The 26,386-nt window shown below is 42.8% G+C and overlaps 1 protein-coding gene across 1 annotated transcript in view; it reads left to right on the forward strand.

Moving 5' to 3' along the window:
- Positions 1-26,386, forward strand: part of ksr2 (kinase suppressor of ras 2) — a 164,247-nt gene that overhangs the window by 126,610 nt on the left and 11,251 nt on the right. Inside the window, exons 13-19 of the mRNA XM_071402511.1 lie at positions 139-180; positions 920-992; positions 6,936-6,993; positions 7,270-7,441; positions 9,204-9,399; positions 17,977-18,073; positions 25,772-25,905. Coding sequence (XP_071258612.1) covers positions 139-180; positions 920-992; positions 6,936-6,993; positions 7,270-7,441; positions 9,204-9,399; positions 17,977-18,073; positions 25,772-25,905 — 772 coding nt within the window. The remainder of the gene's footprint in view (positions 1-138; positions 181-919; positions 993-6,935; positions 6,994-7,269; positions 7,442-9,203; positions 9,400-17,976; positions 18,074-25,771; positions 25,906-26,386) is intronic.

Consider the following 26,386-nt stretch of genomic DNA (forward strand, 5'->3'; position numbering starts at 1 on the left):
CCACTACTCTTTGATTTTTAGAGCTGTCTGTCCTATATCTCTGCTCTAGGAAAGAAATATCATTATTGTCATTTCAACCCTTCTATGAACCCAGCTCTGTACCACTCAGACCCATTCTCCCTCTCTCCCTCTCTGCAGCTTCTTCTTACTTCAAATACAAGCAGCAGTTCATCTTCCCAGGTAAAAGCCTCTTAATTGATCATTACGCCTAACCAAAATGCACTGCACTAGACCAAAGGAAGAGGAGGAGGACTTTTTTGATGATGTGATTTGATGATTCTGTTCTCTCCTCCTTGACAGCTTCTAAACTCTTAGCCTTTTTTCTCTCTAAGCCTGTCTTAGTTTTTGGTCCCTTAGTGTAGAGACTTTGGAGCCTCTCCTGGCTGGACCATTTCAGAAGGGTCTTTTAAAACAGTGTTTCTTAATCCTGGTCCTTTTTGGGTTTGGCCCTAGCACTACACAGCTGATTCTATTTATCAAGCTTTGATGATTTTAATCATGTGTGTAGTGCTAGGGAAAAAAACAAAATGTGCACCCCTTTGGTTCCTTAGGACCAGGATGAAGAAACACTGTTTTAGAGAGATATTTGACAAGAGGGGATGTGACTGAAATCATATGGGGGTGGGATAGAACATTTAGGAGATACACTATGGTGGTATAGGATTGGTCCTGATAGAGTATCTCATGTATCTCAAGTCCTGAGTAGTAACAACTCCTAATGCTTATTATTTATTATTTACAGCCCCTGTATTGTTGTTATGATTTAGCATGGATCTCACTCCCCAGGCATGGCCCTTGAAGCCCCCAGCAGAGCTCAGTAGATTATTACAGGGTTATTACATACATAGATTATTACACTATAGTTACCATGGTATAAGGGCTATTTTGATGATTTACCATATACTGTATACTGCTCCAGACGTGGCCCCGGCACCAGAGGCCCCCAACAGAACACCCCAGGTCATCCTTCACCCTGTCCTGTCTGAGCCTGGGTGAGTAGAACACTAGATCAAATCGTATTAGTCACATGCTCCGAATACAACAGGTGTAGACCTTACAGTGAAATGCTTACTTACGAGCCCCTAACCAACAATGCAGTTTTAAAAAAATACGAGGAAGAGTAAGAAATAAAAGTAACAAGTAATTACAGAGCAGCTGTAAAATAACAATAGTGAGACTATACACAGGGGGGTAGCGGTACAGAGTCAATGTTCGGGGGCACCGGTTAGTTGAGGTAATATGTACAGTGGGGCAAAAAAGTATTTAGTCAGCCACCAATTGTGCAAGTTCTCCCACTTAAAAAGATGAGAGAGGCCTGTAATTTTCATCATAGGTACACTTCAACTTTGACAGACAAAATGAGGAAAAAAAATCCTGAAAATCACATTGTAGTATTTTTAATGAATTCATTTGCAAATGATGGTGGAAAATAAGTATTTGGTCAATAACAAAAGTTTATCTCAATACTTTGTTATATACCCTTTGTTGGCAATGACAGAGGTCAAACGTTTTCTGTTTCAAAAGTCTTCACAAGGTTTTCACACACTGTTGCTGGTATTTTGGCCCATTCCTCCATGCAGATCTCCTCTAGAGCAGTGATGTTTTGGGGCTGTTGCTGGGCAACACGGACTTTCAACTCCCTCCAAAGATTTTCTATGGGGTTGAGATCTGGAGACTGGCTAGGCCACACCAGGACCTTGAACTGCTTCTTACGAAGCCAATCCTTCGTTGCCCGGGAGGTGTGTTTGGGATCATTGTCATGCTGAAAGACCCAGCCACGTTTCATCTTCAATGCCCTTGCTGATGGAAGGTTTTCACTCAAAATCTCACGATACATGGCCCCATTCATTCTGTCTTTTACACGGATCAGTCGTCCTGGTCCCTTTGCAGAAAAACAGACCCAAAGCATGATGTTTCCACCCCCATGCTTCACAGTAGGTATGGTGTTCTTTGGATGCAACTCAGCATTCTTTGTCCTCCAAACACGACGAGTTGAGTTTACCAAAAAGTTCTATTTTGGTTTCATCTGACCATATGACATTTTCCCAATCTTCTTCTGGATCATCCAAATGCTCTCTAGCAAACTTCAGACGGGCCTGGACATGTACTGGCTTAAGCAGGGGGACACGTCTGGCACTGCAGGATTTGAGTCCTTGGCGGCGTAGTGTGTTACTGATGGTAGGCTTTGTTACTTTGGTCCCAGCTCTCTGCAGGTCATTCGCTAGGTCCCCCCGTGTGGTTCTGGGATTTTTGCTCACCGTTCTTGTGATCATTTCGACCCCACGGGGTGAGATCTTGCGTGGAGCCCCAGATCGAGGGAGATTATCAGTGGTCTTGTATGTCTTCCATTTCCTAATAATTGCTCCCACAGTTGATTTCTTCAAACCAAGCTGCTTACCTATTGCAGATTCAGTCTTCCCAGCTTGGTGCAGGTCTACAATTTTGTTTCTGGTGTCCTTTGACAGCTCTTTGGTCTTGGCCATAGTGGAGTTTGGAGTGTGACTGTTTGAGGTTGTGGACAGGTGTCTTTTATACTGATAACAAGTTCAAACAGGTGCCATTAATACAGGTAACGAGTGGAGGACAGAGGAGCGTCTTAAAGAAGAAGTTACAGGTCTGTGAGAGCCAGAAATCTTGCTTGTTTGTAGGTGACCAAATACTTATTTTCCACCATAATTTGCAAATAAATTCATTAAAAATCCTACAATGTGATTTTCTGGATTTTTTTTCCTCATTTTGTCTGTCATAGTTGAAGTGTACCTATGATGAAAATTACAGGCCTCTCTCATCTTTTTAAGTGGGAGAACTTGCACAATTGGTGGCTGACTAAATACTTTTTTGCCCCACTGTACATGTAGGAAGAGTTATTCAAGTGACGATGCATAGATGATAACAACAGAGAGTAGCAGCGGTGTAAAAGAGGGGGGGACAGTCTATGACTAGGGTGGCTGAAGTCTTTGACAATTTTTAGGGCCTTGCTCTGACACCGCCTGGTATAGAGGTCCTGGATGGCAGGAAGCTTGGCCCCAGTGATGTACTGGGCCGTACGCACTACCCTCTGTAGTTCCTTGCGGTCGGAGGCCGAGCAGTTGCTATACCAGGCAGTGATGCAACCAGTCCGGATGCTCTCGATGGTGCAGCTCTAGAACCTTTTGAGGATCTGAGGACCCATGCAAATAAAAATCAGTCTCCTGAGGGGGAATAGGTTTTGTCGTGCCCTCTTCACAGCTCTCTTGGTGTGCTTGGACCATGTTAGTTTGTTGGTGATGTGGACACCAAGGAACTTGAAGGTCTCAACCTGCTCCACTACAGCCCCGTTTATGAGAATGGGGGCGTGCTCAGTCCTCTTTTTCCTGTAGTCCACAATCATCTCCTTTGTCTTGATCACGTTGAGGGAGAGGTTGTTGTCCTGGCACCACACGGCCAGGTCTCTGACCTGCTCCCTATAGGCTGCCTCGTTGTTGTCGGTGATCAGGCCTACCACTGTTGTGTCATCGGCAAACTTAATGATGGTGTTGGAGTCATACCTGGCCATGCAGTCATGAATGAACAGGGAGTACAGGAGGGGACTGAGCACGCACCCCTGAGGGGCCCCTGTGTTGAGGATCAGCATGGCGGATGTGTTGTTACCTACCCTTACCACCTGGGGGTGGCCCGTCAGGAAGTCCAGGATACAGTTGCAGAGGGAGGTGTTTAGTCCCAGGGTCCTTAGCTTATTGAGCTTTGAGGGCACTATGGTGTTGAACGCTGAGCTGTATTCAATGAATAGCATTCTCACATAGGTGTTCCTTTTGTCCAGGTGTGAAAGGGCAGGGTGGAGTGCAATAGAGATTGCATCATCTGTGGATCTGTTAGGGCGGTATGGAAATTGGAGTGGGTCTAGGGTTTCTGGGATAATGGTGTTGATGTGAGCCATGACCAGCCTTTCAAAGCACTTCATGACTACAGACGTGAGTGCTACGGGTCGGTAGTCATTTAGGCAGGTTACCTTAGTGTTCTTGGGCACAGGGACTATGGTGGTCTGCTTAAAACATGTTGGTATTACAGACTCGGACAGGGAGAGGTTGAAAATGTCAGTGAAGACACTTGCAAGTTGGTCAGCGCATGCTCGCAGTACACATCCTGGTAATTCGTCTGGCCCTGCTGCCTTGTGAATGTTGACCTGTTTAAAGGACTTACTCACATCGGCTGCGGAAAGCGCGATCACACAGTCTTCCGGGAACAGCTGGTGCTCTCATGCATGTTTCAGTGTTATTTTCCTCGAAGCGAGCATAGAAGTAGTTTACCTCGTCTGGTAGGCTCGTATCACTGGGTAGCTCTCGGCTGTGCTTCCCTTTGTAGTCTGTAATGGTTTGCAAGCCCTGCCACATCCGACAAGCGTCAGAGACGGTGTAGTACGATTTGATCTTAGTCCTGTATTGATGCTTTGCCTGTTTGTCGGAGGGTATAGCGGAATTTCTTATAAGCTTCCAGGTTAGAGTCCCACTCCTTGAAAGCGGCAGCTTTAGCCTTTAGCTCAGTGCGGATGTTGCCTGTAATCCATGGCTTCTGGTTAGGGTTTGTACATACGGCCACTGTGGGGACGACGTCATCGATGCACTTATTGATGAAGCCAATGACTGATGTGGTGTACTCCTCAATGTCATCGGAGGAATCCCGGAACATATTCTAGTCTGTGCTAGCAAAACAGTCCTGTAGCTTAGCATCTGCTTCATCTGACCACTTTTTTATTGATAGTCACTGGTGCTTCCTGCTTTAATTTTTGCTTGAAAACAGGAATCAGGAGGATATAATTATGGTCAGATTTGCCAAATGGAAGGCAAGGGAGAGCTTTGTATGCGTCTCTGTGTGTGGAGTAAAGGTGGTCCAGATTTTTTTCCCCCTCTGGTTGCACATTTAACATGCTGATAGAAATTTGGTAAAATGGATTTAAGTTTCCCTGCATGAATGTCCCCGGCTACTTTGAGCGCCGCCTCTGTGTGAGCGTTTTCCTGTTTTCTTATGGCTGAATACAGCTCATTCAGTGCGGTCTTAGTGCCAGCATCAGTTTGTGGTGGTATGTAGACAGCTACGAAAAATACAGATGAAAACTCTCTAGGTAGATAGTGTGGTCTACAGCTTATCATGAGATACTCTACCTCATGCGAGCAAAACCTCGAGACTTCCTGAGATATCGTGCACCAGCTGTTATTTACAAAAATACATAGTCCACCACCCCTTGTCTTACCAGATGCCGCTGTTCTGTCCTGAGTAATCGCAGTTCTGATGCCCAGAAGTTATTTTCGGTAATAAGAGACGGTAGCAGCAACATTATGTACAAAATAAGTAAAAAAATAAGTTACAAACAACGCAAACACAATTGGTTAGGAATACGTAAAACGTCAGCCTTGTTCTCCGGTGCCATTTTGGAGTTTCTTCCTCCGAATCCTTTTGCCAGTGAAGTATGTCAGAAAATGACCTAAATGTTATTTTTTAATGATGTGCTGAGAAATGTTGTCAAGCATGCGGTCGCAGAGTAATGTCCGCATGATCGTGTGGGCAAAAAACAGACTGTTTCAGATAACCCTCATATCACATCTTGTCTGTCTATCTCTGTCCCTTCATTGGTTAAAGAGGATAGGGACTTTGAATTATTTGAGCAAAGATGTTTTGGTGACAATTTCAATGAGAGATGAAGGGCTAGACAAACACTCTGGGGCTAATGTTAGCATGGCCTTCACTTCACGCTACAGTTACGATGCCAACTGGATTCCGCTTGGTTTTTTGAAAACCACGGCTGTGGAAAACAAGCAGAAGGAGGAGACAAGGAGTGATGGAGATGTCTTTGGACTACTCATCTAATTAGATTATAATCTCAATCGATCACAAAACTAAACCCAAAGTAGCACTCAGTAAATTTAGCTTTCAGTAACTGCATATGTACCAAGATGTGACCTAAACTAGCTTTCATAGACGATTTTCAATTGTTTTCAATTGTTGGTGGATTTTTATGCTTATTGAAATGGTCATTCCTTTTTAGTATCGCTCCCATGGATATCTCATCCCCCTACTCAATTGACGTCTTTGGAGTCTTCAGCTAATTACATTATAATCTCAATCAATCACAAAACTAAAAGGTAGCGTTCAGTAACTCTAGCTTTCATAGACAATTTTTATAGTCAATTGCTGGTGGTTTTTAAGCTGATAGAAATAGGTGGCTGTTTGAATGACTTGTTTTTGACTGACACAGGTGTTGTTTCAGTGTCAATATGACAGGGGAAATTAGTTTAAGGTGCAGCCAGCAACAGTCGCTCTGTCTCTCTCGCTATTGCTCCCTTTTTTTCCTCCCTATCTCTCACTCGGGCACACACACTCTCTCTTTCTCTCTCTCTCACCCCCACTGATCTCTCCCTCTCTGTCTTTCCCCTCTCCTTCTCTGCCTTCTAACAAATATGAATACATTATCTTGGTTATGAAACACACATTCTCATGATTTAATTAAAGCCAGTCTTCTCTGTGTGCAGCTCCACGCGCTCCCTCGCCTAGCCAGCACCCAGTGGCAGCTGGCTGATTCCCCTGCCTTAATGGCCTCTTCCCTGGTTTAATGAGGGCCTCTCTCTGGCCCCGGCTGGATCCTCTCATTAGGAGACAGAGGCCCTACCAGGGGCCCCACGCGCCACAGGGACCACATATACACATATCGTCACGACACTGAGCTGCCAATCAGTGTCTCTCCTCACACAGATACTGTGTGAATCTGTAATGATGACACAGAGAGGTTAGGAAAGGTTAACTCCAACTAAATGGACGAAAGGGATGGCTCACTAAGTGTATGGTGTTTAATCAATGTCCATGATGCATGATTCAACACGGTTCAGTGCATATATGTATAATGCTAACGTGTGGGATGTAAAGTGCTCATAATTCCCGTCTGCATGCCACGCTCTTGTTTTCAGAATCGAGGTGAACCCTTTAAACCCTTTACTACAGATTGAAGTTGAACCGACATCAGACGTGAGTCCCCCATCTGATGGCGTTGTATGATTTCTTTCTGAATAAGATCTGTGTAGCCTTTGTCATGTCTGTTATAGTTTGGCATGCTGACGCATCCAGATGGTAATCCTCTGCAACCCCACAACAAGGCTGTCCATTTTCACCGTTTCAATTTAATCTAATTGGATTTTATTTGAATATAATTGTACAGTAGAGGACAGCACATTCAATAGTTATTATAAAACACTTATTGTTGACCTGGATGGAAATTAGTCTCACTCTTCCTCTCCTGAGCAGAACGAGGAGGGCAACGATGAGGCGGAGTACTCGGAGGATGAGTTTGAGGAGATGAACCTGTCTCTGCTGTCGGCCCGTAACTTCCCCCGTAAAGCCAGCCAGACCTCCATCTTTCTCCAGGAGTGGGACATCCCCTTCGAACAGCTAGAGATAGGGGAGCTCATCGGGAAAGGTAATAGACAGACTTAAATGAACAGCCTCTGACAAGATCAGCAGACTCCATCACCATCATCTGACCAGCTCTCTCCGCTCAAGCCATGATCTGACCCTTTCCATCTTCGGAGGATGCAGCTTTCAAAGACGTGGCCTCTATTGGTTGACCTGTCATGATATATTGCTTGCTTCTTTTTTGTTCTTGAAGCACTTAGGGATTCTATGAAAAGTGCTATAGAAATGTAATGTATTATTATTATTATTATTCATACAATACACTGAGAGATCTGGCCTATGCTCTACCACTTAAAAGGCATTAAAAACCAACAGAAGTAAAATGTGCAAAAATGCTTAATTTATTGTAAAACGGCAGGATAAAACAAGTAACTGATGGCTAAAACTGTGGCTCACCTTACACACACAAGGATCTCTTAAACAATGACACACCTGCTGTTAAAAGCGTTTCCTTCAATAATTAGGTCACAGGGACCACACCTGTGTTCAAACAGCCGCTCAATGAGCTAGCCTATCAGGATACAGAACCAATTAACAGGGAAGAGGTACAATTGACATTGTAGCTATAGTATTGCCTGGAATGATGAATGGTTCAAATGAAAGGGATTTTGCAGTCAACTTGTTTTATCCAACAAATAAGCAATATATACATTAATTGAAATAATGTCAATAAGATACAATACCATACAATAAAATTGTATTAGTCCAACTCTTACAGTGGAAATTGGTCCACCTAATTGCTTCACCCCCCTGAAAACGGTAGCCCTCCAGTTACCAATTCAGACCCCACTTTTTAGTGTCAGGCTTGAAACCTCTGTGGCGGAAGAATCAGAATTAGTTGTGTAACATAGATAATAAAGATGTCTTATCTGCATAATATGCTTATGTGATATACTTGTTATTAGAATGTATCCCTTCGGACTGGTGTTGGCAGTTGCACTTCTTCCCTCAGATGGGGCTCAGTCACCTGGGGCCCAAAGAGGGGAGAGGTCAGGCTTGTATTCCACATGTCCCTGGTGCTATGCAGAATATCAGAAAGGGAAGAGGACAGGAGGGAACATTGTCTTCATATGTGAATGTGTCTACCTGTTCTTAAACCATGTGAAGGGATGGCGTGATTAATGGGGAACCAATTACTTGTCTCCACAATGTCTGTGCGCCAGTCACTCCCTCCCTTAGCATTGGGGGTGTGGTAGTGTCTGGAACCATTGTATGTCATCTCTGATGTTATCCTGGGATAGTGTATGACCTAGAGGCTCACTCCCCTCAGTGAGCTTGTCCAGGAGTGGGGTCAACAAGGGGTTTTACTTGAGATGAGAGTATCTGGAGTTGACAATTGATTTATGCCATTGGATGAGTTGGTGTTTTTGTGCTATGAAGTACCAGGAACGAGATTGGAACCTCGTCTTAGGGACCAAACTGAACGATAATTTATAGCGAATGCTATCTGGCTACAGGATACTCCTTTCTCATTTAAAAAGTCTGACCTTGTGACCCGTTCAAAACATCTGTGGTTTGTTATGTCGACTAGGGGGTGGATCTTGGCTATAAAAGACCTTTGTACTTTTGTCTCACCGCTTTTCAACGAACCAGAGACACTGATTCGTCGACAAGCCATTTCTATTGCAAATCTCTCACTATGAAAGATTTAGTTTAAGTATAACTCTGACTTGTGTGATACGTTTGTCTCTCCTCATTTGATAGTAAAGAAATTAACCACCACACCTCTCTAACCTCTAAGTTACAGTACCTTCTGCCCTCTTCAGGTCGCTTCGGCCAAGTGTTCCACGGGCGCTGGCATGGCGAGGTGGCCATCCGCCTCATCGACATCGAGCGTGACAATGAGGACCAGCTCAAGGCCTTCAAGAGGGAGGTGATGGCCTACCGAAACACTCGGCATGAGAATGTGGTCCTCTTCATGGGCGCCTGCATGAGCCCTCCACACCTGGCCATCATCACCAGGTGAGTGATGATGTTTGTAATTCCTGAGCTCTGTTCCAACATGGATTACAGTCAACTGAAGACTTAATCAGCAAGCATGTTGTTGCCTGCGCTCTTCAAGTACAGGAGGGGCATTGGGTCAGACAACCCTGTAATAAACATACTTGACAGCTTAGGAGTGGCAATACAATAATTAACATATTTTGTGTTTATTACCAGCAGCTGGTCTTGCAGTATAGGGAAGGAGCCCAACCCTTTTCCTGTCAAAGTAGCCCCCTCCTTAAATGCACCTCTCCTGCCCCTGATACCCTTGTGTTCACCTCATAGAGTTGTGAAGTGAAATACTATCGCAACATTTCTCTGGAACGTTAACATCAAAATGCCTGCAAAGCTATTGTAAAATTTAGCTACATTTTAGCTCTGTAGGAAAAAGTTCCAAACACTCATTGGTTTGAATGGTGTCAGCCATTTTTATCTTGTATTGTTTTTTTACTTAACATGAATTTGAGTATTTAGAGCAGTGGTCAAGATCACTTTCGCAGTCAAAAAGCAAGCCAAGATCTACTGCCCGGTTTAATTTATTTAAACAGGACTTAAAAAATGTAACATTAACTTAATAAAAACTGTTCTGTATGAATGAGGTTTGGGCAATAGGCCTAATACATTATCACAGCATATTGTCTATATGCCTGGCCTGCCAATATTGTTATTCTCAGACCATATTATATTTCAAAACTCAAAGCTTTGATAACAAAATAGATAAGTTGGTGTAGCACTTGTGAGGCACTGTGGAGCATGAATTGAAATAATTAGCTTTTTTATTTTACTGGACTGAAGGTACCTGCATCTGATGGTCATGGTGCTTTCCAGACAACTGGGAACTCTGGGGGGAAAAACTAGGTCAAATCATGACGTCAGTGATCTTCAGGTCGGAACTCCAGAAAGATGCCAGATTTTCCGACTTGGAGTTCCGAATTGGATGACCGCTCAAAGCTATTTTTCCCAGTCTGATCTCGTTTTTCCCCCTCAGAGTTCCCAGTTGTCTTGAACGCACAGAAGTCGGAAGGCAAAGTTTTCAGAGTTCCCAGTTGTTTTGAACACGCCATTAGTCTCAGCAGAGGGAGGGAGAGAGCAGTAGAGGGTCCGCCTCTCGTGGTCCCTGCTCTCTCCTTCCTTTTCTCCGGTGACACCAGTGGCGATTTTAGCATGTACATCTTGGAGGGGCAAACAAACAAAACAAATGGGGGGATGCATGCCAGCAAAGCCACAACACAACACTAAACGATACATTAATTGCACTATAACGGTGACAAACGGTGCCCAAGCGCAGGATGAGTAAGCAGGTCGTTGCGTGCTCTTCAAGTACAGGAGGGGCATTGGGTCAGACAACCCTGTAATAAACATATTTGACAGCTTAGGAGTGGCAATACAATAATTAACATATTTTGTGTTTATTACCAGCAGCTGGTCTTGCAGTATAGGGAAGGAGCCCAACCCTTTTCCTGTCAAAGTAGCCCCCTACTTAAATTCACCTCTCCTGCCTCTGACCCCCTTGTGTTCACCTCATAGAGTTGTGAAGCTATTGTAAAATAGTTGAGCTCTGTAGAAAAAAGACAATGCATACGCTTACTATGTAACGAGAAGTCGAGAAGCAAGTGGTAAGTTTAATATAAGAGTTAACATGGAATGATATAACATAGGAGTAGTGTCTAGACAAGAACAAACAGAAACACACTCCTAATACATTATCACAGCATGTTGCCTGTATGCCTGGCCTGCCAATATTGTTATTCTCAGACCATATTATATTTCAAAACTCAAAGCTTTGACAACAATACAGATCAGTTGGTGTAGCACTTGTGAGGTACTGCTGAACATGAATTGAAATAATTTGCTTTTTTATTTTACTGGACTGAAGGGACTTGCATCTGGCCAATGTTGAAAGTTTATCATTTTAAGCTTGGAAAAGAGACCCTTAAAACTTCTTACGGCTGAGATCCCGTTAACAGGATCGACTTGACAACAGCCAGTGAAAGTGCAGGGCGCCAAATTCAAACCACAGAAATCTCATAATTAAAATTCCTCAAACATACAAGTATTTTAGAACATTTTAAAGATAAACTTGTTGTTAATCCCACCACAGTGTCCGATTTCAAAAAGGCTTTACGACGAAAGCACACATCTGATTGTTTGGTCAGTACCTAGTCACAGAAAAACACAGCCATTTTTCCAGCCAAAGAGAGGAGTCACAAAAAGCAGAAATAGAGATCAAATTAATCACTAACCTTTGATGATCTTCATCAGATGACACTCATAGGACTTCATGTTACACAATATATGTATGTTTTGTTCGATAAAGTTCATATTTATATCAAAAAATCTCAGTTTACATTGGTGCGTTATGTTCAGTAATATTTTGCCTCCAAAACATCCTGTGATTTTGCAGAGAGCCACATCAATTTACAGAAATACTCATAATAAACATTGCTAAAAGATACAAGTGTTAAACATGAAACTTTAGATAAACTTCTCCTTAATGCAACTGCTGTGTCAGATTTTTTTTTTAAACCTCAGACACAAAAACAAGCCATACGGGTACCCGTCATGTTGTGGAGTCAACAGAAGTCAGAAATAGCATTATAAATATTCACTTTGATGATCTTCATCAGAATGCACTCCCAGTATTTCCACTTCCACAATAAATGTTTGTTTTGTTCGATAAAGTCCATAATGTATGTCCAAATACCTCCTTTTTGTTTGCGCGTTTAGTTCAAAAATCCAAATTCATGACGCGCAGGCCAGACAAAGTCAAAAAGTTCCATTGCAGTTCATAGAAACATGTCAAACGATGTATAGAATCAATCTTTAGGATGTTTTTAACATAAATCGTCAATAATGTTTAAACCGGAGAATTCCTTTGTATTTAGAAACAAAAAGGAACGCAGCTACCTCTCATGGGGGAGCGCCTGAGTGAGCTCATGGCACTCTGCCAGACACTTGGTTGAAACAGCTCTCATTCCCTCATCCTTCATAGTAGAAGCCTCAAACAAGGTTCTAAAGACTGTTGACATCTAGTGGAAGCCTTAGGAAGTGCAATATGACCCCATAGACACTGTATATTGGATAGGCAAACCTACAAACCTCAGATTTCCCACTTCCTGGTTGGATTTCTTCTCAGATTTTTGCCTGCCATATGAGTTCTGTTATACTCACAGACATCATTCAAACAGTTTTAGAAACTGCAGAGTGTTTTCTATCCAAATCTACTAATAATATGCATATCTTAGCTTCTGGGCTTGAGTAGCAGGCAGTTTACTCTGGGCACCTTATTCATCCAAGCTACTCAATACTGCCCCCAGCCATAAGAAGTTAACACAGTGTTCAAAGAAGGGCCAGATGTATACAGAATGGTGTCGTCTGCGTAAAGGTGGATCAGAGAATCACTAGCAGCAAGAGCGACATCATTGATATATACAAAGAAAAGAGTCGGCCCGAGAATTGAACCCTGTGGCACCCCCATAGAGACTGCCAAAGGTCCGGACAACAGGCCCTCTGATTTGACACACTGAACTCTATCAGAGAAGTAGTTGGTGAACCAGGCGAGGCAGTCATTTGAGAAACCAAGGCTGTTGAGTCTGCCGATAAGAATGCGGTGATTGGCAGAGTCAAAAGCCTTGGCCAGGTCGATGAAGACGGTTGCACAGTATTGTCTTGTATCGATGGCGGTTATGATATAGTTTAGGACCTTGAGCGTGGCTGAGGTGCACCCATGACCAGCTCGGAAACCAGATTGCATAGTGGAGAAGGTACGTTGGGATTCGATATGGTTGGTGATCTGTTTGTTAACTTGGCTTTCGAGGATTTTAGAAAGGCAGGGCAGGATGGATGTAGGTCTGTAACAGTTTGGGTCTAGAGTGTCTCCCCCTTTGAAGAGGGGGATGACCGCGGCAGCTTTCCAATCTTTCGGGATCTCAGACGATACGAAAGAGAGATTGAAGAGGCTAGTAATAGGGGTTGCAACAATTTTGGCGGATAATTTTAGAAAGAGAGGGTCCAGATTGTCTAGCCCAGCTGCTTTGTAGGGATCCAGATTTTGCCGCTCTTTGAGAACATCATCTGTCTGGATTTGGGTGAAGGAGAAGCGGGGGGGACTTGGGCAAGTTTCTGCAGGTGGTGCGGAGCTGTTGGCCAGGGTAGGGATAGCCAGGTGGAAAGCATGGCCAGCCGTAGAAAAATGCTTTTTGAAATGATTGATTATCGTAGATTTATCTGTGGTGACAGTGTTTCCTAGCCTCAATGCAGTGGGCAGCTGGGAGGAGGTGCTCTTATTCTCCATGGACTTTACAGTGTCCCAAAACATTTTGGAATTAGGGCTAAAGGATGCACATTTCTGTTTGAAAAAGCTATACTTAGCTGACTGACTGTGTATATTGGTTCCTGACTTTCCTGAAAAGTTGCATATCGCGGGGGCTATTTGACGCTAATGCAGTACTCCACAGGATGTTTTTGTGCTGGTCATTGGCAGTCAAGTCTGGGATAAACCAAGGGCTATATCTGTTCTTAGTTCTACATTTTTTGAATGGGGCATGCTTATTTAAGATGGTGAGGAAAGCACTTTTAAAGAGCAACCAGGCATCCTCTACTGGCGGGATGAGGTCAATATCCTTCCAGGATACCCGGGCCAGGTCGATTAGAAAGGCCTGCTCGCTGAAGTGTTTTAGGGAGCGTTTGACAAGGATGATCAATGGAAACAGGATGCACCTGAGCTCACTTTCGAGTCTCATAGCAAAGGGTCTAAATACTTATGTCAATAAGGTATTTCTGTTTTTATTTTAAATAAATTAACAAACATTTCTAAAAAAATATGTTTTCGCTTTGTCATTGCGGGTTATTGTGAGTAGATTGATAACAAAAAACAATGATTTAATCAATTTTAGAATAAGGCTGTAACATAACAAAATGTGTAAAAAGTCAAGGGGTCTGAATACTTTCCGATTGCACTGTAAACTGGTTAGAGCAGTAACAATAAATGTTTTGTCATACACATGGTATACAGTCTGATATACCACAGCTGTCAGCTAATCAGCATGCAGGGCTCGAACCACCCAGTTTATAATTAAGAACAGCATCTTGCAGGATTCAATAGTTGGAATTTTATTAGTTCTTGCCCTGTCCCTTTCTTTCCTGGCAATCTAGGTTTTAACCTGTAGACTTTCCAATGAAGAAAAACAATGCACAATACAGTAATTGAGTACATTGAGAGATCAAGTGGTTTGTGATGATGTGGCTCAGTTGGTAGAGAATGGCGGTTGCAATGCTAGGGTTGTGGGTTTGATTCCCATGGGGAGAATGTGTGCACTCACTACTGTAAGTTGCTCTGGACAAGAGTGTCGATAAAAATGGAAAAGGAATGAATAGAACATTTCAGTTGTCACATAGAAATAAGTTGCAATTGCAAAATATTTTTTTTAAACTCGAAAAAATATATCAAGCAACATTTTAGTAGATGCTCTTATCTAGAGCGACTGGCTACTTACAGTAGTGAGTGCAAACATTTTCATATTTTTGTTTGTACTGGACCCCCGTGAAAATCAAACCCACAACCCTGGCATTGCACGTGTTATGCGCTACCAATTGAGCCTGTATTTTGATCATCCGCAATTAACTGTTTTGTACAGATAATTATCTGACTCAAGTTACAAATGCTGGTAAACACTCAAATACATTTAGTTTTTAAAAAATCTCAAAAGTAGTACATTGGGCCTTTACTAGTCCTGTATTAGCGGACCGATATAGACGCCTTCTGTGCAGCCCCCCCCCAAAAAAAATCAGCAAAATCACTGCACCCCCACCCCCAAACTACTTCCCGCAGCTATGATATTGGAGCAGTAGAGCTTCTAAATCGGCTACTAAAACGTCAATGTCTTTTCAAGTACCAAATAGCCTCGAGGAAATGTCTGATTTTCAAGGTTGGCTATTCGATGATGACTGAATTGCGCATCGCAAATATTCAACCAAGACTGAACTTTTTAAATACCTAGTTTACATACCCATTCTTGCCTTAGCATTTACTAGTAGATATCATAACACCTTTCCTACCACTGTCGGCCTTCGTTAAACTGCTCCATGCATTAACCAGCTGTTTAAGAGCTACGCGATCTCTCTGCCCAACAGATTATATTTCGGTTATATGTGTGCAGCGCGCGTGATTAAATAATCAACATAACTAAAGAACAGTTTCTTTTAGAAGAAAAAAAAGTTAAGCATTATTACTGTGTTTTTTTCACTGGCCCAAGCGTGCTACTGACTGGGATGATCTGCTGGATTTGCATGACTTGAAACCGCATTAGCTCTTTAGCTAAATCATATAGGCATTATCTCGAGGAGCTTTCAGGGAAGTTTACTCATCAGCGAACCACCAACACTCGCAAACTATAGTTAAGAGCACTCAAAGTGAAAGTGTATGCTTTGCCTTGTACAAAAACACAGTCATCCCCGGCAGATGTGGGGTTAGACTGTTGCTCTGTGCTGTACTTCATTCACCAAAATGGAAATTATAGCATGTTCTTCACAATTGTTAATTTGCAAATGATTCCAGGAGAGTAACATGTTTGGGATTACACATCATATATGGACTACCCCTATTATATGTGGCTATGGAGGAAAATGATCTCTGCTGTGGGTTTACATGTGCAAACTGAATAATTCATTTATGTGCTCTGTTCCTCTTAAATACATGTCATCATGAATAAAAAAAGGACATTGAATGGCTAATAATTGGAACTGGAATAAAGATTCATTATCATACAGATACCATGTCATGTTGTCTAAAGTATAAGACCGAGCGTAGGCCAAACATGGCTCATAAAGTTTTGACTGCTTGCCTAGAAATGTGGATACAAATGATCGATCTATCGTTCTCTGAAGTCCTGAGTGCTAGAAATGAGTGAGTGCATGAAATCAAAGTAAATGACAATGTCAGAGGAATACTTGTATTTATTAGTCATAGCTAGCCGAGCTTGCTCTTATTATAGCTAGCGGAACAGGAGTCTTAATTATTCTATTCATGCCCATTACCCCAGAAAGCATCAGGACAAACATAAAAAATGTAACCTAAATGAGGTAGAAATTGGCTCATACCAGGTGGGGATGCAGGTTTCATCAGTGATTGGGAAAATATAAATATTGATTGTTTGTGTTTGATTCTTCATGAGTGGCTGTGTGTGGACTGATTTGCAGGAGCGTCCGCAGCGTGGAATAATATTTTCTCATCACCGTAGGTTTCTATCCATACAGAATAATTACTCAGCTTTCAAAGTTAGGCCCTCTGATTGTTTTGGTGACTTTATTTGCTTTTGATAAGAAAAGAGTGCCATCCCTGGCTGTTTTCAAAACCTTCAGTACACACACATGCACGCACGCACTTACACCCGTACGACACACCCACTCTTCAATGAGGTATGGCAGTAATTGATGAGATCCCTGGATCTTTAACGATACCTGAAGTTGTTGACGGTGATGGTGCATCATCAGGCGACATAAGGCCCCCGCCTCGTCATCTGGAACCACAGAGGGCCCAGAGAGATGCTAAAAATGGCTCCTGTCACCTTACGACTTGGTATGAATGAATATGCATGAAGCTCCGGTATCAGCTGGCCCTCAGGTCATCTGGATGTCACCTATCTGCGTCGAGCCGTCACAGTCGGGTGAGGGGAAAGGCTCAGGGGTAAGAGGAGGGGGTAAGGAGGTGAATGGAAGGGGTGAGGGGGATGGGAGGACGAGGTGAGGAGGGTGAGGGGGAAGGCTTTGGGGTGTGAGGGTTCGGAGGGGAGAGACTATTGGGGTGAGAAGATGTGAGAGGGTGTAATTCTGCACTCTGGGATGAAACTTCCATTGATATCTCCTCCCCCTCCTCCTCTTCCCCTCCCTATCCACCTCCCCCCTGACCTCTCATGCCCAACCTTGACAAGAATCAAGGAATCCTTCCACATTTGAATGACAGTGTAGCTCTATACTTTCACAAGGGCCATCAACATGACAGCCAAATGGTCTGGTATAAAATATGGCCTACGCTTGTTAGGATTAAATGATAATGACATACTGTTCAGTTGAGTAGTCAAAATTATCAGAGGACATTGCTTTCGTGGAACCATTCTATGATTCACCAGTAGTGGATAGAAAGATGGCAGGCAGCCCCTGGCTTTAGTTGTTTTCTACTCTCATCCATCGCCTTCCCTCTGAGCCCGAACACGGGGCCTTGGGGATAGATGTCACACCAGCTATTCCTCCACTACAAAGCCAAATGCTCCGTTTGTGGTCAATTGGCGATATAATGTAATGTGATTAGAGGATATATCACCAGTAGGGGTTGGCATGACAGGATGGGTTTTCCCTACGCTAGAAGTGATACCATCATCATTGTTGCATATTTAATTAATTTAATTTAATTAACAATGCCCCCCTGGTAAAAAAACATAGCATATGATTTCATGAAGCAATGCATCTCTTGCTGTGAAGATGAATATGTTATTCTACTCTACTCTATTCTAATGTATAGTATGATGTGTTGTTAAGGTGTAATGTCTATCTCTCTCTCAGCTTGTGTAAGGGAAGGACTCTATATTCGGTGGTGAGGGATGCCAAAGTCATCCTGGATGTCAACAAGACCAGACAGATCGCCCAGGAGATGGTTAAGGTCAGAAAAATGAAACATGCAATATATACACTGAGTGTAAAAAAAACATTTAGAACATCTGCTCTTTCCACAACATAGACAGACCAGGGGATTCCAGGTGAAAGCTATGATCCCTTATTGATGTCACTTGTTCAATCCCCTTTAATCAGTATAGATGAAGGGGAGGAGACAGGTTAAAGAAGGATTTTTAAGCCTTGAGACGATCAAGTCAAATCAAGCTTTGTTTATACAGCACAAAGACAATGTGCTTCACAGGAAAAATAAAACTGAAATATTTACTACACAACAAACATAAGAGGATAAAAAACAAAAAAATAACAATAAAACTGAACGACTAAAAAGCACCCTAAGGAAAAGCAAAGCTAAAAATGTGTGTTTTGAGATCTCTTTGAAAAATGTCCACAGTTTCGGCCCTCCTCAGGTTCTCCGGCAGGCTATTCCAGAGGCTCGGGGCATAGTAACTAAAGGCTACCTCTCCATGCCTCTTGGTCCTAGGCTTTGGGATAGTTAAAAGGCCAGTGCCAGAGGACCTGAGGGACCTACTGAGTACATAATTTAAAAGCATGTCTGGCATGTATTGGGGTCACAATCGTGGATGGATTTAAAAAACAATTGAAGTTTAAAATGAATTCTAAAACTCACAGGCAGTGTGCTCTCCGTCTGGTCTTGGTCAGTGCACGTGCTGCAGCATTCTGTATGTTTTGCAGTTGACCAATGGCTTTCTTGGGTAGATCAGACAGGAGAGCATTACGGTAGTCAAGCCTGCTTGTAATAAAAACATGGATGAGTCTCTCTGTATCAGCCTGAGAGAGAAATGGCCGCATCTTGGTAATGTTCCTCAGGTGGTAAAAAGCTATTTTGGTCACATTCCTAATGTGTAATTCGCAATTGATTTCAGATTCTAAAATAACACCTTTTGTTTTGTCTTTATTTCCTGTGAATTCAAATGTGCGGCCAGATTCTCTCTCTGTGCTTTGGCTCCAACAATAAGTACCTCGGTATTGTCTTGATTTAGCTGGAGGAAGTTGGGAGCCATCCAAGTATTTAAATCACTAATACAGTCTAATAATTTATCAGAGGAGCTCAAATCCTCTGGTGACACAAATGTAAAGTTGTGTATCGTCTGCGTAACAGTGAAAATCAATGCTGTGCTTTCTGATAATGCTTCCAAGGGGTAACATATACAGTATAAACTGAACAGTACAGGACCCAAAATTGAACCTTGTGGAACGCCGCATGTGATATGTATTTTCTCTGAGTGTTCACTAATGGTGACAAAACTCTCGACCGGTTAAATAGGTCCTAAACCAATTAAGAACTGTACCGAAGAGACCAACCCACCTCTCCAGCATGTCCAGAAGGACATCATGGTCAACAGTGTCGAATGCATAGAGCTGTTTGGCATCTGTGTTGGCTCTAAGATAATTTACCACTTTAACTAAGGCTGTCTATGCTGTGGTGGGCCCAAAAACAGGATTGGAATTTTTCTAAAATACAAATACAAAATAATTTGGTTGTTTGAAAACCAATTTCTCCAGAATTTTGCTTAAGAATGGTAGGATGGAGGTTGGGTGAAAATTGCTAAGAGCTGAAGAATCTAGATTACTTTTCTTCAGAATGTGTTTCACCATAACCGTTTTTAGTGCAGTGCCTGTAAACAGGGAATGATTAGCAATAGCTTGCACTTCTTCAGATATGCAAATAAAAGCTGTTTTGACGAAGGTGATAGGATCAAGAAGGCAGGTAGAAGGCTTAAGTTGTGATAGCACTTCAAATCAAATGTTATTAGCCACATGCGCCGACAACAACCTTACAGTGAAATGCTAACTTACAAGCCCCTAACCAACAATGCAGTTTAAAAAAAATACCAATAAGAATAAGAAATAAAAGTAACAAGTAATTAAAGACCAGCAGTAAAATAACAATAGCGAGACTATACACAGGGGTGTACCGATACAGAGTCAATGTGCAGGGGCACTGGTTAGTTGAGGTAATATGTACATGTAGGTAGAGTTATTAAAGTGACTATGCATAGATGATAACAACAGAGAGTAGCAGCGGTGTAAAAGACGGGGGGGGGGGGGGGGCAATGCAAATTGTCTGGGTAGCCATTTGATTAGATGTTCAGGAGTCTTATGGCTTGGAGGTAGAAGCTGTTTAGAAGCCTCTTGGACCTAGACTTGGCGCTCCGGTACCGCTTGCCGTGCGGTAGCAGAGAAAACAGTCTATGACTAGGGTGGCTGGAGTCTTTGACCATTTTTAGGGCCTTCTTCTGACACCGCCTGGTATAGAGGTCCTGGATGGCAGGAAGCTTGGCGCCAGCGATGTACTGCGCCTTTCGCACTACCCTCTGTAGTGCCCTGCGTTTGGATGCCCGAGCAGTTGCCATACCAGGCAGTGATGCAACCGGTCAGCACTCGATGGTGCAGTTGTGGAACCATTAGACTCTCATTAGACTCTAATGGTTCCACAAGAGGATCTGAGGACCCATGCCAAATCTTTTCAGTCTCCTGAGGGGGAATAGGTTTTGTCGTGCCCTCTTCACGACTGTCTTGGTGTGCTTGGACGATGTTAGTTTGTTGGTGATGTGAACACCAAGGAACTTGAAGCTCTCAACCTGCTCCACTGCAGCCCTGTCGATGAGAATGGGGGTGTGCTCGGTCCTCTTTTTCCTGTAGTCCACAATCATCTCCTTTGTCTTCTTGTCCTGGCACCACACGGCCAGGTCTCTGACCTGCTCCCTATAGGCTGTCTCATCGTTGTCGGGGATCAGGCCTACCACAGTCATTTAGGCAGGTTACCTTAGTGTCATCACTAAGGATCTGTTAGGGCGGTATGCAAATTGGATTGGGTCTAGGGTTTCTGGGATAATGGTGTTGATGTGAGCCATGACCAGCCTTTCAAAGCACTTCATGACTACAGACGTGAGTGCTACGGGTCGGTAGTCATTTAGGCAGGTTACCTTAGTGTTCTTGGGCACAGGGACTATGGTGGTCTGCTTAAAACATGTTGGTATTACAGACTCGGACAGGGAGAGGTTGAAAATGTCAGTGAAGACACTTGCCAGTTGGCCAGTGCATGCTCGCAGTACGCGTCCTGGTAATCCGTCTGGCCCTGCTGCCTTGTGAATTGACCTGTTTAAAGGACTTAATCACATCGGCTATGGAAAGCGTGATCACACAGTCTTCTGGGAACAGCTGGTGCTCTCATGCATGTTTCATTGTTATTTTCCTCGAAGCGAGCATAGAAGTAGTTTAGCTCGTTTGGTAGGCTTGTGTCACTGGGCAGCTCTTGGCTGCGCTTCCCTTTGTAGTCTGTAATGGTTTGCAAGCCTTGCCACATCCGACAAGCATCAGAGCCGGTGTAGTACAATTCGATCTTAGTCCTGTATTGACGCTTTGCCTGTTTGATGGTTCGTCGGAGGGCATAGCAGGATTTCTTAAAAGCTTCTGGGTTAGAATCCTGCTCCTTAAAAGGGGCAGCTCTAGCCTTTAGCTCAGTGCGGATGTTGCCTGTAATCCATGGCTTCTGGTTAGGGTTTGTACGAATGGTCACTGTGGGGATGATGACTTATTGATGAAGCCAATGACTGATGTGGTGTACTCCTCAATGCCATCGAAGGAATCACGGACATTTTCCAGTCTGTGCTAGCAAAACAGTCCTGTAGCTTAGCATCTGCTTCATCTGACCACTTTTTTATTGATCGAGTCACTTGTGCTTCCTGCTTTAATTTTTGCTTGTAATCAGGAATCAGGAGGATAGAATTATGGTCAGATTTACCAAATGGAGGGCGAGGGAGGGCTTTGTATGCGTCTCTGTGTGTGGAGTAAAGGTGGTCCAGAGTTTGTTCCCCTCTGGTTGCACATTTAACATGCTGATAGAAATTTGGTAAAATGGATTTGTTTCCCTGCATGAAAGTCCCCGGCTACTAGGAGTGCCGCCTCTGGGTGAGCGTTTTCTTGTTTGCTTATGGCGGAATACAGCTCATTCAATGTTGTCTTAGTGCCAGCCTCTGACTGTGGTGGTATGTAAAACAGCTACGCAAAATACAGATGTAAACTCTCTAGGTAGATAGTGTGGTCTACAGCTTTTTATGAGATACTCTACCTCAGGCGAGCAATAGCTCGAGAGTTCCTTAGATATCGTGCACCAGCTGTTATTTACAAAAATACATAGTCCGCCGCCCCTTGTCTTACCAGACGCCACTGTTCTATCCTGCCGGTACAGCGTATAACCAGCCAGCTGTATGTTGATAGTGTCGTCAGCCTCAACTCCATGAAGCATAAGATATTACAGTTTTGAAGGTCCCGGTAGTAGTTTAATCTTGTGCGTAGGTCATCGATTTTATTCTCCAAAGATTGCTCGTTGGCTTGCAGAATGGAAGGAAATGGGGGTTTATTCGATCGCCTACGAATTCTCAGAAGGCAGTCCACCTTCTGGACCCTTTTTCTCCGCATCCTCTTCATGCAAATCACAGGGATCTGGGCCTGTTCCCGAGAAAGCAGTATATCGTTCGCGTCAGGCTCGTCAGACTCAATAAATTGGATGCAGTCTATCACAGTGCCATCCGTTTTGTCACCAAAGCCCCATATACTACCCACCACTGCGACCTGTACACTCTCGTTGGCTGGCCCTCGCTTCATACTCGTCGCCAAACCCACTGGCTCCAGGTCATCTACAAGACCCTGCTAGGTAAAGTCCCCCCTTATCTCAGCTCGCTGGTCACCATAGCAGCACCTACCTGTAGCACGCGCTCCAGCAGGTATATCTCTCTGGTCACCCCCAAAACCAATTCTTCCTTTGGCCGCCTCTCCTTCCAGTTCTCTGCTGCCAATGACTGGAACGAACTACAAAAATCTCTGAAACTGGAAACACTTATCTCCCTCACTAGCTTTAAGCACCAGCTGTCAGAGCAGCTCATAGATTACTGCACCTGTACATAGCCCATCTATAATTTAGCCCAAACAACTACCTCTTTACCTACTGTATTTATTTATTTATTTTGCTCCTTTGCACCCCATTATTTCTATCTCTACTATCTCTACTCTACTTTTTTTTTTAACTTGCTATATTGTATTTACTTCGCCACCATGGCCTTTTTATATTTTTATTTATTTATATATATATTTTGTTTGCCTTCACCTCCCTTATCTCACCTCACTTGCTCATATTGTATATAGACTTATTTTTCACTGTATTATTGACTGTATGTTTGTTTTACTCCATGTGTAACTATGTGTTGTTGTATGTGTCGAACTGCTTTGCTTTATCTTGGCAAGGTCGCAATTGTAAATGAGAACGTGTTCTTAATTTGCCTACCTGGTTAAATAAAGGTGAAATAAATAAATAAAAGGAATAAAAGGATTCTGCCAGTCCATGGTGAGTAATCGCAGTCCTGATGTCCAGAAGTTATTTTCGGTCATAAGAGACAGTAGCGGCAAAATTATGTACAAAAAGAGTAAAAAAATAAGTTGCAAATAAACGAACAAAATCAGTTGGGGACGTGTAAAATGCCTGCTTTCTTCTCCGGCGCCATTGGTCTTTCCTGAGCATGTCTGTGTCAACCAGGGAAAATTAATCCATAGTGCCTTTGCGTGGTAGGCTAGGGCACGTATCATCAAACTTCTCATCAGGTCTTGCTTGACTGATACCCAGCCCAATGTTTGTTATCTTATCTCTGAAATATGCTACAAACTCATCACATTTAGATGGGGAAGAAAGTTCACATAGGTTTGCGGGGGTAAGATTTGTCAGGCCATCAATGGCCGAGAAGAGCACTCTTGAATTATTCTAATTATTAGTGATCAAGTTAGAAAAATTAGCCCGTCTGGCATTTATAATTGCATTGTTATATATGCCAAGTTGCTCTCTCAGAATATCGTAATGGACCTGCAACTTTTACTTTTTCCTCTTCCGTTCTGCCTTTCTGCAGTTTCTCTTTAATGTAATAGTTTCCTCACTCATCCAATGGGCTCTCCATTTGGATGTGGCCTTTTTCAACTTTATTGGAGCTATGGCATCAATGGTTGTCTGTAATGCTCGTCGTATGAAGTAGAAGGAGACCAAGGTGCAGCGTGGTAAGCGTTCATGATTTTTAATCAAACTGAACACTGAAACAAAATAACAAAGTAGAACAAAACGAAACAGTTCTGTCAGGTGCAGACACAAAACAGAAAACAACTACCCATCAAACACAGGTGGGAAAAGGCTGCCTAAGTATGATTCCCAATCAGAGACAACGATAGACAGCTGCCTCTGATTGGGAACCGCACTCAGCCAAAAACAAAGAAATAGAAACATGGAATGCCCACCCTAATTACACCCTGGCCTAACCAAAATAGAGAATAAAAACCTCTCTATGGCCAGGGCGTGACAGTTGTCCTTAATTTGCTATTAAAGTTATCAACTAAATCATCACAAAAGGAAGGCAGAATAGGTGATGGAGTATTGTTCATACACTCAATAAAATCTGTAGCAACTTCAGAGGTAAGATAGCATTTCTTAATAATGTGTTCAGTATTACCCTGTGCTATGGGCAACAAGGTATTAAAAAATACACAGTGGTGATTAGATAAAGCAACATAAACAATAGAGGATATGTCAATAGAAAGCCCTTTGGTAATAATCAGGTCCAGAGCATGGCCGCGGTTATGGGTGGGCCCAGTAACATGTTGGATAAAGTCCATAGAGCTCAAAATATTCAAAAGTTCAATGGCCTTGGGGTCAATCTCCTTGTCAACATGAATATTAGAATCACCCAACACAATGATTTTATCATAGTTCTCAAGGACAATAGACAATAGTTCAGAGAAATCAGTAAAGAAAGTAGGGCAGTGCTTTGGTGGCCTATACAAGGTTATGGCCAAGACTGGTGGCTGACATTTAAACAGTATAGCATGATGCTCAAAAGACCCAAAGTCGCCAAATGAAATGTCCTTACATTAGTAATAATAGAGGCTGTCCCCCCACCCTTTTTCCCTTTTCTGATAGAGTATGAAAAGCTGTAGTCCGGGGGGGCTTCGAAAAAAGCGACACTACAGTCTGAAGACAGCCATGTTTCCGTGAGAAACATGCAATTAACTTTGCGCTTAGTAATGAGGTCATTCACAAGAAAGATTTTACTATTGATTGCTCTAACATTTAAAAGTGTCTGGGGCATCTGCCTAGAGGTAACCAATTGAATAACAACCAAATTATTAGCGTATCCAATCTATCAGAATGGTAGGAGATGACAGTTTGTATAAACTCATTAGAAGGCGGAGTTAAAGGAACATAAATTAGCTTACTTACAATAACCATAGTTGAGACATGGATTGTGTATGTGTGACATCCAGCTAACTTGACACAACTGTGGGAAGCATTGGAGTCAACATGGGCCGGCATCCCTGTGGAACGCTTTCGACACCTTGTAGAGTCCATGCCGTGACTAATTGAGGCTGTTCTGAGGGCAAAATGGGGGGAGGGGTGCAACTAAATGTTAGGAAGGTGTTCCTAATGATTGGTATACTCTGTGTATATGGTTTATACGTAACATCATGAATAGTGTTTCAACGTTATTTGTAGCACAGCATGGTCAATACATGTCATAGAGAATGAGATCAATCAAGCAACTTCAGTCAGGTTTACAGTGACTCAACCTAGACTCCTATGAGTTATATTGTTTGTTTGTTTATTTGTTTGTGTTTGTATTGTTTTAAGGGGATGGGCTATCTCCATGCCAAGGGGATCCTACACAAGGATATGAAGTCCAAGAATGTCTTCTACGACAATGGCAAAGTGGTCATCACCGACTTCGGACTTTTCACCATATCTGGGGTTCTGCAAGCTGGCAGGTGCGTAGCTACTGTTGTACTCCATTTATTTATCCTTTGGGTTCAACTAAGAAAAGTGATTTTTTATCTGAAGGGACTTCCTGGTTAAAAAAGGATACATAGAAAACTAAAAATCAGCACTAAACCACACAGGGAGGCGCATCGTTAGTAACCCCTACTGTTGTGACAGTTATTATATTGCAGTGATAATTATACTCTTTAGTGGCTCATTGGTCAGTATTAACCAGAAAATTATATGGATTGGTGCTAATCTCTTTTTCATTTTTTCTCCCTGAGAGTGATTCAAGTCTATCTTGGCTGCTACCGCTGTGCTGAAATGACTGCTCACTGACATGGCTTGTCCCTGAAATGCCAACAGCCACAACTTTCACACAGCAAGGAATACTAATCTAACTTAGACATAAAACTATATAAGCAGCAAGGAAATGTAATAAATCTTAGATCTAGAAATGGAGCAACTCAACAGGTTGTCAACGTGTTG

This window comes from Salvelinus alpinus, chromosome 5 (genome assembly GCF_045679555.1).
Source record: "Salvelinus alpinus chromosome 5, SLU_Salpinus.1, whole genome shotgun sequence".
NCBI classification, from domain to species: Eukaryota; Metazoa; Chordata; class Actinopteri; order Salmoniformes; family Salmonidae; genus Salvelinus; species Salvelinus alpinus.